Below are 16,718 nucleotides of genomic sequence, written 5' to 3'. Positions count from 1 at the left end.
CATTTAACCTTGTTGAGTTATAATTATATCATAAACTAATCCTTATACTGAACAAATAAAAATCAATGCATTTATATAAGATGTAAATTTTGGCCAAAATTATGATGGGCAAACAGAATATATCCCATTTTATAATCATGTCATCAATTTTCCCAAAAGCCTATTAATCTTTGATAGGTAAGTTAATTTCTATATCCCTTGGTGAACATTTTCATGTTACAACTGTTTCTGCTTCTCTAAGAAATCTTGTACTTGAAAGGACATGGATAGTGAATACTCAGGTAACAAGGAATCTCTCCACATAAAATGGGGGTGGGGTGAGAAGCCTTCCCAAACAGTTCCAAAGACAATATTTAATGTCAGAAACAAGATTAAGGCATCTCTCAGAGCTTCCACAAGCTGTGCAATATATACACGTGGAATGCACATGGTTACAGGCACTTGCATTACTGCTAAACTCCCAAGGACCCATAAACTAATATTTACACATTAAGGAACATGCAATAGAACACCTTAAGTTGATATATAAGGAAGAAATATGATAGGATAAGAAATGAATTTTTTTTTTTTAAGGTTAAGAAATAGAGTAACTGGTGAGAAAAAAATGTACACTGGGGATTAAAGGAACTAATGATCAGGTAAACAGATATGGATCCTACATTTAATCTCTCATAAATCTCTTACCTCAATCTCCTTTTTATTTTTTTTAGCCACGGACAAAATTTCCTAGAACATTGAGAAAACAGAAATAAAGTAACAATGTATGTCATTCATTCATTTATTTATTCAACAAGCATTTACTCTGTTCTAACTTCATGCCAGGAAAATGGGCATAAGGCTCTCAAGGTAATTAAAATACAGGGCTCAAACTGGTGGACCTTAGGCAAAATTAAGGTTACAGTGTCTTATAAAACTCTGCATTAGTTAGCAACACTTAAAAATTGGGGTATTTCCTCCTAAATTTTCCAGGGTTTTTTTTTTTTGGTTTGTTTTTTAAACCAAAGCTTATCTGAAGAGACTTAAGTCCAAATTCACACATGACAATAATTCTCTAGAACAGGGATTGGCAAATATAGCCTGTGGACCAACTCCAACTGGCAACCTATTTCTGTAAATAAAGTTTAACTAGAACAAAGTTGAGCCCTATTTGCTTAGTTTGTTTATGACTGCTCTCAGGCTACAATGGCCAACCAAGTTGTGTTGAGTAGTTGCCCACTAAATTACTCAAAGCCCAAAACTATCTGACCCTTTATAGAAAAGGTTTTCTAAACCCTCCTCTAGAGTCTAAGTTGTGGCTACTCCTCGTATTTAAGGATTCATTTCCAAATGTATTATAGTCCCAACTCTAGCCCACTTTAGGCTTCTGTGAATAGATATCTGATTTTGCAATCTTGAGCAAGAGGCAAAGACAAATTAAAAATAAAGAATAGAAGTGTTCTGATTCTGAAGTACCTACTAGATACTAAGGGTATGAAGACAAGCAATACCAAATGCTACTTGATGAGTTAGGAGAGTATTATATCAAATTATCTGAAAAAGTTATCATCAGGGCATAATCATTAAAGATAAAGTTAGGGTATGTTTCAGAGAATAGCATGTACAGAGGACAAAGGGGATGAAATGGTAGATACATTCAAGAAACTTCGAGTGTATCTTAAATTTAAGATACACAGAATGATAGGACATATCAGTTAAGAGGCTGAGAAAAACATATACACGCTTACATGTGTTGTCATATGTGTATGTAAAGTATTATGTAAGTATAGATATTCATACCCTAAGGCTGAAGGGATATAGGAAACTGACAGCAGAGTTGTCTTTTAAAATAAGTAAAAATAAATAAATACAATGACTAAGCCGAACCTTTTGGAAAACAATTTGTGAATGAATCAAAACAAACATAATACTATGAAGTACTGTTAAAAATTAAACCTTGTAACTAAACTCCTGACCCTGCTTACCTCTATAGCCTCATGCTTTACCACCTTTTCATTTATATATAAACTGGTATGTATTTTTAAGTTTTTTGAACTTGTCAGGAACTCTCCTGCCTCTGGACGTCTGGGATGTAGCCCTGCGTCAGGCTTCCTGCTCTATGGGAAGCCTGCTTCTCCCTCTCCCACTCTCCCTGCTTTGTGTTCTCTCTCTGTCAAATAAATAAAATCTTAAACAAAAACAAAAACAAAAAAACAAACTGCACGACTGGCTGAATTTCAATAAATCTAAATAATACTTAAATAATAGTGTTTCTCAAATTGTAGGCTATGTTCCATGATCAATTAAATGGGTCTCGACCATTATTTCATTTTTTTTAAAGACTGTATTTATTTATTTGACAGACAGTGAGTGAGCACAGTAGGGGAAGCAGCAAGCAGAGGAAGAGGGAGAAGCAGGCTCTCCGCCAAGCAGGGAATCCCATGCGGGGCTCGATCCCAGGACCCTGGGATCATGACCTGAGCCAAAGGCAGACGCTTAACGACTGAGCCACCCAGGTGCCCTGACCATTATTTTTAAATGAAAGAAAAAAAAGAAGGAAAATATCAGAGTGCACCCCTACTAAAGACAAGTATGTGAAATTTTGTATTTTATACTTAAAGAAGATCTCAAGAGTTTGAATTTCAGGTTAAAGAAAAATATAGTAGATAATAATGTAAGAATGTAACATTAAAATATGCCTAAGGGATATTTAAGGTTTGTCTAACTAAACATGCTTTTTAATTTCTATTTTATGAGGTAACAAGTGAGAATAGGTAAAAAAGGATCTGGTTTTAAAAATGACTATATGGGGGGGCACGTGGGTGGTTCAGTTAGTTAAGCATCTGCCTCTGGCTCAGGTCATGATCCCAGAGTCCTGGGATCGAACCCCGCATCCAGCTCCCTGCTCAGCGGGGAGTCTGCCTCTCCCTCCAGCTTGTGCTCTCGCACTATTTCTTAAATAATAAATAAAATCTTTAAAAAATAAATAAATAAATAAAATGACTATATGATTTCAGTTCCCTAAAGGTCCTCAATAAGGAATAAGAACAAAGTTCTGAAGATAAGGTTTTGAAGTTATGAGAAATTTCTGATAATAGTAATTTCCTTTTTATTATAATTATTTCTAATTAGGCCAAGCTCATGTTCCCTTAACGAGCAGAAAGACGGTGCCATTTTCTCCCCTGAAATAGTCCCTTAACAATCTGAAAAGCCAAATAAGTAACAGCAATCCATACAGCTAAAGCTGGTTCAAAATCCACAACAGGTTTTACTCAACAGTGAATCTTATGTGCCCTCCCCACTTTATTTTTACCTCTTTTGACATGACCTCTGAAATATTGTAGGATTCATCTTCTCTTCCTCTCTTCTTTCTCATAACTATTAAAAAAAAAAATTTTATTTTTAATAGCAATAAAAGCGAAAATATAAACATACTGTTCAAAAGTAGAACAAGGAAGTTTACCTGCATTCTCCTCACTTGCATCAATGGAATTTTTACCCTACAAAACAAGAATTTAGGATATTATTCTTCTAAGGACTTTATGGTGTTACATATTAAAAGACATTAAGTAAATGTTAAATGTTCCTTGCATTTGAGCCACATCTACAACTCTTTACTATTATTCTTACCAACATTTAACCTATTTCTACATTTCCCCACTAGAACTTGTTTATAACCATATTCCTTTTTCTTGATGACTCTACTTTCCTCAATTTTTTTCCATTTGATATAGTTCCAAATTAAACACAGAGGGCATTTTTATTTTGAAATTACCATGTACATTTTCTGTAACTGCAGGTTTATACTGAAGATATTCAATGGGCAGGATATTGAAGAACTACTCATTTTCAGTACATTTTTAAATTAAATACAAGTGAAAGCAGAAATAAAAGAGAATATGGATGTAAAAATATTAGTGAGGGGAAATACAGGAAAGGAAGAGATGTTAAAAAAAAAGTTTCAAAATGAGAGTTGGATAAGATCAAAAATAGGGAGACAATATGTGTAAGAAATCAAAATAACAAAGGTAAATTTTATTATTTTTTTAATATAAACCCCACACCATACATGGGGCTCAAACTCCCAACCTGAGATCAGAGTCACGTGCTCTACCAACTGACTGTATCAGCCACGTACCCCAAGAAGGTAAATTTTAAAGTTAAAAAGTTAGAGGATTAAAAATATAAATTACCAAAAGGGACTGGTGAGATGGAACAAACAGAACTTAATGGTTCACACCTTTAGAATACAGAGGGGGAGAAAAACCAAAACCCTGGTATAAAAAGTTAGCTGGGCAAAACTGAACAATACATTAAACCTACAGGTTGAAGAGTAGGGGGTAAATGATTAAACAAGTAAAATTATCTTATAAGTATATATTCTTCAAAAACCTAAAATAAGTCCCTGGAATTAATAACAGAGTCAAATATTATCAGTTTTCAGTAATTGTTTTTATTGTAAAATTATCTACTTGTACTTTAACATCACCACTAACCACACTAAGAATCAAGTGGACTTAAGGGCACCCTTACTGGCATTTTGATATTACCTAATAAAGTCAGGTTAATAAAGAAGTGTGAGGTCGGAAACTAACTCCAGCAATACTATTTATTGAATATATGACTTTCAGCAAGTTACACTCAATTCTCATTCTGTTCTATACGATAACTATGAATACTAGATCAGTGAACATTGAATCACTGCTTCTAGGAGAAATACAAGCTTAAGTTCCAGCAAGCCTCTGGTCACAATTTATCAACTGATCAAGACAACCCTGTTTTATATGTGTTGCTGTTTAAGGACATCTTATTTAATACATATGTTAACACTGAACTCAGAGCCAACAGCACTATAAACCATGCCTTAAGGAAGCTTAGCTCAAACACACATATTTCCTTCATAAGGCACCTCACAGCCTTCTTGCACTAGAAACACTAGATGGCACTTTAGCACAATATGGCCGAGGGCTACCATTTTAACAGCAAAATCAACAAAACCCACAAAAATGCAAAAATCATGACATTAAATCAACCATGAAAAGGACATTTGTTTACAGAGTAACAGCTTAAGTAAGGCAGAACACCACTTTGTTTAACCTTGGTTGGGAATGTGTAAGTTAGAGACTCAAATTTTTTGCCATTCTGCATAGCCACATGTCTGTGAGTGACCATGAAAACCCAAGTATTGATTCTGGAGTCACAAATTTTACAAGTAGGCTAACAGGCAAATATGGAATCTAGGAATAATGAGGATGGATCATACTTTATCTCTTTGCCTCAGCTTCTTTATATGTAAAATGGGGATAAGCACATTACCTAAGAGATGTTCTGAAATTAAAAAAAAAAATGTAGAGGCACCTGGCTAGCTCAGTCAGTCAGTGGAGCATGTGACTCTTGACCTCAGGGTCTTGAGTTCGAGCCCCATGCTGGGTATAGAGCTTACTTAAAAAAAATAAATAAATGTAAAGCTTAGAATACATGACACACAGTAAGTACTCTAAATGTTGCCCTCTCTTTTCACTAGTACAACTCTTGTTTATACAATTCCCAACAATATGGCATTAAACAGCTTCATGTTAAAACAAATTTATTCCAAACATCACATATAAAACTCAGGCTGTCCCTAAATGAATGATCTATTATCTGAAATGTTATTAGCAGATATACTTAATCTGCTCCAATTTTGGCTCCACTGCTGCAGCTATGCACAAGATACAAATTTAAATTATTATGGATCCACGTTGACATGATGAGGTTGGAGGCATTAAGGGGAAGGAATAATCATTATGAGCACCAAAAAAGCTGACCACTTATAAGAGTGAAATTTTGCCATTATGAAAAACAGAATTAAGAAACCAAAAGGGTTATACTTTAGCTTTACTTCCATACCTAAAAATACTGAGAAACAGATTTTACATGTTTCTATGCAGCTTATAACAAAGATAGGTTTTCAAATAAAGGTTAAAATTAAGTAGATGATCTATAAAATTAAGATTACAGAAGAATTTCTTCAATATTTAAGGTAACATACAGGATTTTCTAGCTTACTATATACTACCTTAGTAACCTTTAAAGATTCCTTTTTTCTCTCCAATTTCTCTTTCTTCTTCTGTTCCTGTAAGATAATTTTTTCTTAGCATCACAAGTACAAAATGCAAAGTATAAAATACACATCTCAAATAACATGTGCACAATGAAGAACTATATAAAGATTTAAAAACAAGGGAGAACTTGCACTTCAAGCCTTTATGGAGCAACAGGGAACAGACTTACCCTCCTGCCTTACATCAGATAAATATATTAAACAGTGGTTTTCAGACAATATGCAGCAAAAGAGAGTGAACACTGACAAAGGGAAACAAATGAGATGAATCTTGATTGTGCAGTTTACTGCCTGAAGGCAATTTCCAAGTGCAAATAATGAAGGGACAATCTTATTAACAGCTCAACAGCCTCCCTGAATTGAAGAGACAAGAGTACAACACAGAGCAGCTAGCGTACCCAGGGCCAGGTACACAAAAAAAGCTCTCAAGATACACCGTCAAGACTTCAGGCTGAGTACTGATGAGTGACATGAGTATAAGAAAACCAAGGTCACTAGAAAATGGCAAGTGGAATAATCCCTGTGCTTACAGGGGATCAGAAACAGTTCATACCCATCAGGCAAAGTGACAAGAGTGCTCAGAAGAGGGGCTGAGTTACTACCAGACTAAAAGCTGTTCCATATGCACCCTAACAAAACTTTAAAAGACAGACAAAAAGGGATTCAAACCATTCCCAAAAGGTGGTTAAAAGATATATGCCTTGGGTGCCTCGGCAGCTCAGTCAGTTAAGTGTCTGCCTTTGGCTCAGGTCATGATCCCAAGGTCCTGGGATCGAGTCCCACATCGGGCTCCCTGTTCAGTGGGGAGCCTGCTTCTCCCTCTCCCTCTGCCCTTCCTCCCTACTTGTGCACACTTGCTCTCTCTGTCAAATAAATAATAAAATCTTTAAAAAGATATATGCCTTATAATAACTCATTAAGTGTGATTGCTTTGCTTTCCTATATTTGTGTCTCATTTTACCATACAAAGGTTTATCAACAAAGGAAAAAATATTTAGCAAAAGCAAAATCTTGACTGATAACTGTGAAATGTGAATGATGGGGACACAGGGCATTACTGTAGCCTTGATATTTGCACAAATTTTTAAATCTTTGTATGTTCTAATGGGCAATAAATAAATTATATAGTATCTTATAGTAAGTACAATGGGAAGAACAGAACAAGGAAAAGGGGGTCTGGAGTGTGCAGGTGGTAAAGGTGTCAGACAGCAATTTCATTTAAAGTTGTTAGGGCAGGCTTCATCGGGAAAATGTTTAAGCCAGGGCTTGAAGGTGATGAAGTAAGCTATGCAGATATCTACGAGAAGATGGCTCCAGGCACAAAACAGCCAGTGCAAAGGCCCAAAGGCAGAAAACACACCTGGAATGAAGTCTGGAAAGGTAATAGGGTTAAAGGAGTAGGCTAGACTGCTTATAGTCTTGTGGACCATCATTAAGACTTTGGGTTTGTCGGAGCACCTGGGTGGCTCAGTTGGTTAAGCATCTGCCTTTGGCTCAGGTCTTGGATCCTGGGATAGAGTCCCACATCAGTCCCTGCTTAGCAGGGAGCCCAATTCTCTCTCTCCCTCTGCTCCTCTTTTCCCCCCTCATGATCTCTCTCAAATAAATAAAATCTTAAAAAAAAAAAAAAAAGATTTTGGTTTTGTCACATTCAATGTAAACTAGAAAACAGTGAAACATCATAGGGGTGGGGACACCTGGGCAGGAGAAAGGAAGCACTGAAGAAAAATAAATTCTTTTTTTTTTTTTAAGATTTTATTTATTTATTTGACAGAGACAGACACAGCGAGAGCAGGAATGTAAGCAGGGGGAGTGGGAGAGGGAGAAGCAGGCTTCCCGCAGAGCAGGGAGCCCGATGCAGGGCTTGATCCCAGGACCCTGGGATCATGACCTGAGCCGAAGGCAGACGCTTAACGACTGAGCCACCCAGGTGCCCCCAAAAATAAACTCTTTACTCAATAAAAATATCTTTCAAAAACAAAAGCAAATGAAGATTTTTCCAGAAATATAAAAGCTAAAAGAATATATCACCAAAAGAAAATGCAAATGAATCTATAATAACAGAAAGCAGATCAGTGACTATTTGGTGAGGAAGACAGGCAGTGAAGGATGGGAGAAAATTTAAAAAGGGGCAGGAATTCAGTCATAAAAAAGAACGGAACCTTGCCTTTTGAAACAATATGAATGGACCTGTGGGCATTATGCTAAGTGAAATGAGTCAGACTTAGACAAATACCATATATAACACAACACAACAAAACACCCCAAGCTCATAAATACAGAGAAAAGACTGATGATTGGTGGTGGTGGGAATGAGTAACAGGTCCAAAGGTACAAATATCCAGCTATAAAATAAGTCAGGGGTATGTACTATACAGCATGGTGACTATAGTTAGTAATACTCCCTTGCATATTTAAAAGTTGCTAAGAGAGTAAAGCTTAAAATTTCTTATTATAAGAAAAAATTTTTTAACTATGTATGGTAATAGATGTTAACTAGACTTACTGTGATCATTTCACAATATATACAAATATTGAATCATAACCTGAAACTAATGTTATATGTCAATTATACCTCAACTTAAAAAAAAGGGGGGGGGTACAATTTTTTGAGTTGATGGTTATGTTCATTATCTTGATTGTGGTGGCTTCATGGGTGTATACACATCAAAACATAAAATTGTACACTACATACATGTGTTCTGTATATATCAATTATATCTTAATAAAGCAATTAAAAAAAAAAGACTAAGCAACATAAAGTTCACAATTTCCAGCATCCAAAAACTATCACTAGACCAGGATAAAAATCAGAAAAATAAACAGAGGTATATTCATACAGTGGAATGCTTCTCAGGAATAAAGAGAATGGCCCACTGAATAAACACAAGTGAATCTCAATATGCTGAGCTAAAGAGGCAAGACACAATAAAGTGCTTACCGCATGGTTCCATTTATATAATATTCTAGAAAAAGCAATACCAATCTATTGTGACAGAAAACAGAAATCAGTGATCTGGGGGCCAGGCATGGGGATCACTGAGACAAGAAAACTTCTTGGGGGTAATGGAAATGCTCTTGATCTTGATTGTGCTGGTCATTACACAGGTCTATACACTGGTCAAAACTCATCAAACAGTAAACTTAAAATGTGTGCAGCTTACTGCATGTGATTTTTATCTCAATAAAGTGACCGTTAAGCAATTTAAGCTACTAGTTATAATCAATTACATACACATACCTCTAGTTGTTGCTGTTCCATTTTAGTCAATAAAAATTTGGAGTAGATATTGCTTTTCTCAAGCAAATGTTGAAGTCTACGGTACCGAAGGTCCACAGACTCTCTATCCCACGACATGCGAGCCTACCCAAAAAGAAAATTTCCATGATTATTAAGTTTTCTGACCTTTGTGTGTGATGTTTTGCATTAAGACGTAAAAAAAAAAAAAAAATGGCTAAATGCTCTTTGAGTTTAATTTACTTCCTGTAATTAATGGGGAAAAAAAGATTTTTCTAGTATTAACTTTACTAACATTGGTTTATTTTCCAAACCAAAAACTAGAACAAATAGCTGAAAAAATAGGATTCCTGGGTTCAACATGCCATTTGGTATGATGCAGCTTGGATACCAAAATATCAAAATTTCAGACACCGGACACATTTACTGGCATCCACTGAACTGAGGGTCCATTTTTGAAACATATAAAATTAACATTAGAAAGTAATCATTTAATTCAAGTAGATTTAAAGTTTTAAACAATCAAATGATTTCAGAAAATTTTTACACACCAGTTTTATTTGAAAGAGCATTAGAATTAAAAAATAATTTAATTGGCTAGGAACGAGAACAACTATTCTTAGAATTATAAAACTATATTGTCCAGATGCCCGGCTGGCTCAGTTGGTAAAGCATGCAACTCTTGATCTCAGGGTTATGAGTTCAAGCCCCAGTTGAGCCTAGAGATTACTTTAGAAAACAAAAAACAAAATAAAACAAAAACTGCATTGTCAAAATATTTCAACATGCTTAATCTACTTATGATTTATTATAAGCTTCTTCCTCTCAGCATTGTGTCCCCTGAAGTTTTGCCCTTCTTTTTAGGCTTGTTTTATTCCTATTCTTAGCTCTATCTTTCACTTTTGTACACCTTCAAATTACAAGCCTGCTTTCTATATAACTTTTACACACCATTTATTCATTAAGTGATTTCTAAGTCTACAATAGGCTAGTGGCTGAGGAGGAATCCTCTTCCAGTTCACAATGACAAAGTAAAATATTTTGAAAAATACCAGAAGGCACAAGATGAAAGACAAAAGCAACAAATAAATAGTATAGTTCAGTGGTCCACAAATTTTTTCTGTAAAGGACCAAAGGGTAAACATTTAAATATTGAGCATATGGCTTATAAATACTCAATTCTGCCTTTTTGTACAAGAGCAGTAATAGACTATATTGAAACAAATGGGCAAGGCTATGTTCCAATAAAACTTTATTTACCTAAACAGGCACAATCCAGTTCATAATATGTCAACTCAGTATAATCTGAATTTTAAAACAAAAAAACCCACAACACACTGAGTGCGCTGAAGTGAATCAAGAGTTGAATTCACCTATCAAAGCCAAATACACGCAAACCTTACCAACCAGCAAGCAATTCTACTCCTGAGACAAAGTGTATGCATGAGGGTTCGCACACAGAGGCTGAGTTAGCATAACCTAATTAACTTTAATATTTAAATGTTTAATGTTTAAGGCTTGACCCCGTAATTCAGACACCACTGTATGTCTATTGGCTTGTATTTCCTAGATATTCTATCATCTCTCCAGCTTTTCATTCAAAATACATTTTTCTATTACAAAAGCAATGACAATACCTAAGAATAAATCCAATGGAAATACACATTTCAGAACAACTAAATATTTTTTAAAAACCCATAAAACAATCCTATCCATGCAGATAAACTGTTGACCTCTTACAAAACTATTTTCAATTCTTTTAAGACAGCGTTTCTTTTACCATTACCAATGTTACTGTGATTACCATAATCAATGAATGAAATAGATTATTATAAATTGAAAGATGAAATTACTTAGAATTTGAAAAAAAATTTTTTTCGTAAAGATTTTATTTTTAAGTAATCTCTACACCCAACATGGGGCTCGAACTCACAAACCTGAGATCAAGTGTCGCATGCTCCACCTACTGAGCCAGCCAGGTGCCCCTGAAAAAATCCTTAACTTTAAAATTTGTTCTAAATTTCAGTTAAAATATTCTGGGCTTAATTTAGATATATCTGCTACCTTAAATCCTGTTCAGAATAATTTAGCACACATTTTTTAAGTAATTAAAGATTAAAGATAATATGTTACACTAATTTGTAAGTAATATAATTAGGAAACTAAATCACTTACTAACCTTTAACACCAACCTTCCGTATTTCAAAATAATTTTGTAATAAGCCTTATCTACCATTACTGTTTCTTAACAATTTTATTTGTTGTATTAAGGTAAATTGCAGCTCTGTCTGTGGAAAGCACTGAATGCCTGGCAGGAAGAATCTTTTGATAACTAGAATTAAAGAGTATGCCAATGGACACCAGTGGCATCAATTCCCCACTGTCTGCTTCATTATCTCTCCCAATACCAACACCAGATTTGGGAGTGGGGCGTGGAGTTACACTTCACTCCACAAAATATGAACTATTTTCCTTTTACCTAACACTTATCGCAACTCTTACCTTTCCCCTCCCCCACTATGTACACATTAATGCTACTCTTAAGTCTTCTAGACTAACAATGACTTCTTTCAAAAGGAAACGCAGGTGAAAAGCCAACGAAAATAACTGTAGCAAATCAATGTCAAAGCCATTCTCTACTTTACAAAGCTTGCAATCTCCTAAAGCAAAGTAAATGCTTCTCATTAAGAATCTTAAGCAAGCTCTTTTTTTTTTTTTAAGATTTTATTTATTTATTTGAGAGAGAGAGAATGAGAGACAGAGAGCACGAGAGGGAAGAGGGCAAAGGGAGAAGCAGACCCCCTGTTGAGCAGGGAGCCCGATCCCGGGACTCCAGGATCATGACCCGAGCCGAAGGCAGTCGCTTAACCAACTGAGCCACCCAGGCGCCCCTTAAGCAAGCTCTTAAGTACTTCTAAATATATGCCCATAAATACTGTATTCTCCCAAAAGAAAAGGAATCTTTATTTTTGTACAATGAATTTTTTGGCCTCCAAAGACAAGTAGGGAGAGACTAATTCTTAGAATTTCCCCCATGGTCAAGTAAGGAACAACTTATAAGTGAAAAGTGTGAAAATTAATCAAATTGTTTCAATACCTATACATGAAAAAGCAATATAATAATAGACCATAATACTACTAGCTTTTTGGCAAATCACACCCTGGTTTTAGTGTAAGAAATGAAGAGAGCTATGCAATTTATTCATGGAAGGATTGAAAATGCTTAATTAAATTAAATTAAAAGCAATTAAAAATTGCTTTTTTGGGGCGCCTGGGTGGCTCAGTAGGTTAAGTGGCTGCCTTTGGCTTGGGTCATGATCCCAGGGTCCTGGGATCGAGCCTCACATCAGGCTCCTTGCTCAGCGGGGAGCCTGCTTCTCCCCTGCCTGCCATTCCCCCTGCTTGTGCCTGCTCCTCTCTCTGACAAAATAAATAAAATCTTAAAAAAAATTGCTACTTTAAGTTCTGTGATGAATAACTGCTAAAGAAAAGCTAGCTTTACCATACCTATCCCTCAACAATAACAATTCCAAAAAAATTTTGGACTGATTGCAAAACATTTGTTCAAAAGCTTAAATATTTAACTTAAAGTATGTCATTTTGATTCCTAGTTTAATCAGCAAATACTTATGGTACTATAAATTGTGAGATCTGGAATGTGGAAATGTGGGCACCTGACAGGCTTAGTCAGTGGAACATGTGACTCTTGATCTCAGGGTTGTAAGTTCGAGCCCCACGTTGGGGGTGAAGATTACTTAAAAATAAAATCTTTTAAAGCTTCTTTTCTTTTCTTTTTTTTTTTTTAAGATTTTATTTATTTATTTGACAGAGAGAGACACAGCTAGAAGAGGGAACACAAGCAGGGGGAGTGGGAGAGGGAGAAGCAGGCTTCCCGCCGAGCAGGGAGCCCGATGCGGGGCTCGATCCCAGGACCCTGGGACCATGACCTGAGCCGAAGGTAGACGCTTAATGACTGAGCCACCCAGGCGCCCCTAAAAATAAAATCTTTTAAAAGAAAAATGTGAAAATGTTTCATCCCTTGAATTAATGCATTCTGGAAATGTATTCTTATTGTACCTATAATCTTTCTTCAAATAGTACTTTCTTACCCAACAATCTTCAAGAGTCACAAAACTGAAGATATACTACTCAAAATGAAGGCTGATATCATTCTTACAACCTCTGAAGTTGATTCAATTCTGGACACTTGCCCCAGGATTCACCTTTTATAAATATCATCTGGTTATATGGCTAGTAAGTACATTTATTTTATTTATGTAATCTTATATATGCTATGTAATATATTATAAAATATTCTTTTTCCATAGTTTGAAATTCAATAAACAATTTACTGATTGCCTATTTGCTAGGTGCACAGCCAACAAAAAAGAAACAGTAAGTGACGTCCTCTCAATAAACAAAATGATAGCAAGCAAGTAATGATAATACTGTGAAATAAAGTACTACGAAAATTTATACAATGAGGAAAGATAAAAAGGTGGTTCATGGTCGACTTCCCAATTCTATTAAAATTTCTTAACATTACCGTAACTGATTATGGTCAACTACGGATGACAAATAACAAAACTAGTATTACTGGAGTGAAAGTACAGTATGGTGGTTAGAAAGTGTGAATTCTGGAATCACATGGCCTACTTTACAATCTTGGCTGTATCACTTAAAGCTGTGGAATTCCCTCCTCCCCGCACATTCTCTACATGTCTCAGTTTTCTCATCTGTAAAATGAAGTGAAAACAACCTACTTCACAGAATGCTTTAATAAAAATAATAGTTTAGACTAGTAATTAAACTAGTAAGTTTAAAAGTTATAATGAAAAGCAGTATCTACTTTATAGTCTTGTTGAGGATCCAATTAGTAAATACATGTACAACATTCACAACAGTGTTCATGTGGTGTTAACAGTGCTAGCAAAAGAATCATTTCTGTTAATGTAAAATAGCAGGGAACCAACTGATTCACTAATTGTCTTTGAGGTGCATTATTTCCCAATTTAAGTAGTTTTGTAATTGCATGGAGTTCATTAAATATTAATGTTTTTTCCTTAGGTATAGGGTTAAGGACAAGAACGCTGAAGACAGCCAGAGTTCAAATTCAGGTTCATTGGTGTGTGACCCAACTGCCCCAGTTTCCTCATATGTAAATGGAGAGACACCAAAAGTACCTACAGCATCAGAATATTGGGAGTGCTAAATAAATTATTACAAGAAAATCACTTAGTAGGCAGCACATAAGTGCTAGTGGCTATCACTCCTTTTCTTGCACACGCAATAATGAAGCAGCAACATGGGGCTTTATTAATGGGAGTGAAATACACTTAATTACTGAATTTTCAGAGGCCTGGGTGGCTCAGTCGTTAAGCGTCTGCCTTCGGCTCAGGTCATGATCCCAGGGTCCTGGGATCGAGCCCCGCATCGGGGTCCCTGCTCGGCGGGAAGCCTGCTTCTCCCTCTCCCACTCCCCCTGCTTGTGTTCCCTCTTCTAGCTGTGTCTCTCTCGGTCAAATAAAATCTTAAAAAAAAAAAAAAAAAAAACAAAAACTGAATTTTCAAGTGGTTAAAAATTGCTTTCAGTAATCTACAAAATATATACTCTGTAAAAGAAAATCACTTATCACTGAAAAAGTACACCCCATTTTTATCTAAACAATCTTACTTAGCACTAGTCGAAGAAATCAAAAGGAAAACAGAAAACAAGTTTATCACTTGGGTGGTCAATGGCGCTAAAATATCTAAGAAATTCTCTACCGATTTTGGAAGAATTAATCTAGCTGAAGAAGCAACTTGAAATACTCTCAGACCAAGACTACATCTCACAGAAGCATCATCCAAAGCACGAGCAAAGGTGCCTCAAAGATAGCGCGAGCAACCATGCAAATAGATAAATAACAAAGCCCATTTTAAAGATTATGAAAAAAGCAGACCGAAGAACAAACCAAAGCTCCGAGGAAGCCTACTACTGGCTTCAGCGACAAGGAACTTGATTCCTAAATTACCTTTTCGATCATCTTCCGCTCCCTCTCAAGTCCAGCAGCCTCAAGCTGTTCTTCCTCCTCCAGCATGGCTTGGGTAATCACGGCAGGCTCCGGTTGTTCAACCATTTCTGGAGTCAGGGACCCTAAGAGGGGAGAAAGTTTTTAAACTGCAGTTTTTAAAAATTACCACTCAACTCCCACATTCAACAGTCTTACCGGATGCATTTGAGGCAAAAGCTGAAGACCCACGGGGACACCAGCATCAGCCCTCTGAAGATATCCTGGGTCTCCACAATGTCAACAAGTGGCCAGGACCCCAGCTGACCAGTCGGGATGCTCGCGAAAATGCAGCCCCCCGTGTAAATCTCCCATATCGTGCACTTACGTGCAATTCCGGGTGCCCCCCACAGCTTCTTGCCCTCCTTTCCTCAGTCTCTGCCCCGAGTCACCTCTACCCACCAATCTCGGCTGCAGCCTCCATGCTGTCCCCCTCCCCCCGGCCCGGACACCGCCGCCGGCGCCCGGAGGAAGGGTCTCCTCACTCACCGCCGCTGCTCGCGGACCGCTGCGCGGGCATGGCTGGACACACACTCCGGAACCCTGTCCTCGGCTCTCAGCGACTGCAACGCCGCGCGCCGAAGTCTCACAGCCGCTGCCTGCCCGGCCTCCTCACTAAATCCCCAGCCAAGGAAAAACGCGCGCTTCTACTTCGCGGGAAAAGCCGTCATCTCGCGATACTTCGTGCTCCCCGCCCCGCCCCCGAAGCGCGGAGGCGCGAGATTTGGCGCAATTTAGTTTTCATTAGAACCCACCCGGGCGACGGTGAGCTATTACCTAGATGTCTGTCTTGGGAAGACGGGGTTCTGCCGCAGAAGTTAGCTTTTAACTAGCTCTGTAACACTGGACGAGTGAGTCTGCCCACTGTGGAGGGCCCAATTTCTTCACGTATTGGATGATGGTTCGGAACTACACAATACTTCAGTAGCGCTCTTACTTGCAAGGCACCTTAACACACTGGCTGATACGATTAAATCCTGCCAACCAATGATCCTTTAGGCAGGAAATAATGTATGAGTATTCAGGTGAGGATGTCAGTGACAAATACTGCCAATCTCACTCACCATCCTTAGTGCACAGTGCACATTTTGGGTGAAAACTCCCCAAAATGACCCAGAAGAGAGCTCTGTTGTGTGTGAAATGGGGGAGAAAAATAGGAAAGTAAGATTATGGCAGAGTTCGGGACGCCTGGGTGGCTCAGTCGGTTAAGCGTCTGCCTTCGGCTCAGGTCACGATCCCGGGGTCCTGGGATCGAGTCCCGCATTGGGCTCCCTGCTCCGCGGGGAGCCTGCTTCTCCCTCTGCCTCTGTCTCTCATGAATAAATAAATAAAATCTTTAAAAAAAAAAAAA

At 37.2% G+C, this 16,718-nt stretch overlaps 1 protein-coding gene across 1 annotated transcript in view; it reads right to left on the bottom strand.

The window, feature by feature from the left end:
* Positions 1–16,085, bottom strand: part of HELLS (helicase, lymphoid specific) — a 37,241-nt gene extending 21,156 nt beyond the window's left edge. Inside the window, exons 1-7 of the mRNA XM_045878460.3 lie at positions 15,857–16,085; positions 15,332–15,453; positions 9,321–9,443; positions 6,035–6,091; positions 3,440–3,476; positions 3,290–3,354; positions 685–726 (exon numbers count right to left, since the gene is read on the bottom strand). Coding sequence (XP_045734416.1) covers positions 685–726; positions 3,290–3,354; positions 3,440–3,476; positions 6,035–6,091; positions 9,321–9,443; positions 15,332–15,453; positions 15,857–15,887 — 477 coding nt within the window. The 5' untranslated portion in view covers positions 15,888–16,085. The remainder of the gene's footprint in view (positions 1–684; positions 727–3,289; positions 3,355–3,439; positions 3,477–6,034; positions 6,092–9,320; positions 9,444–15,331; positions 15,454–15,856) is intronic.
* Between the last annotated feature and the right edge of the window lie 633 nt (positions 16,086–16,718).

Source organism: Mirounga angustirostris, unplaced genomic scaffold (genome assembly GCF_029215605.1).
Source record: "Mirounga angustirostris isolate CCGP_5_RB_7025 unplaced genomic scaffold, mMirAng1.0.hap1 SCAF_6, whole genome shotgun sequence".
Lineage (NCBI taxonomy): Eukaryota > Metazoa > Chordata > Mammalia > Carnivora > Phocidae > Mirounga > Mirounga angustirostris.
This window is presented reverse-complemented; position numbering and strand designations above follow the sequence as displayed.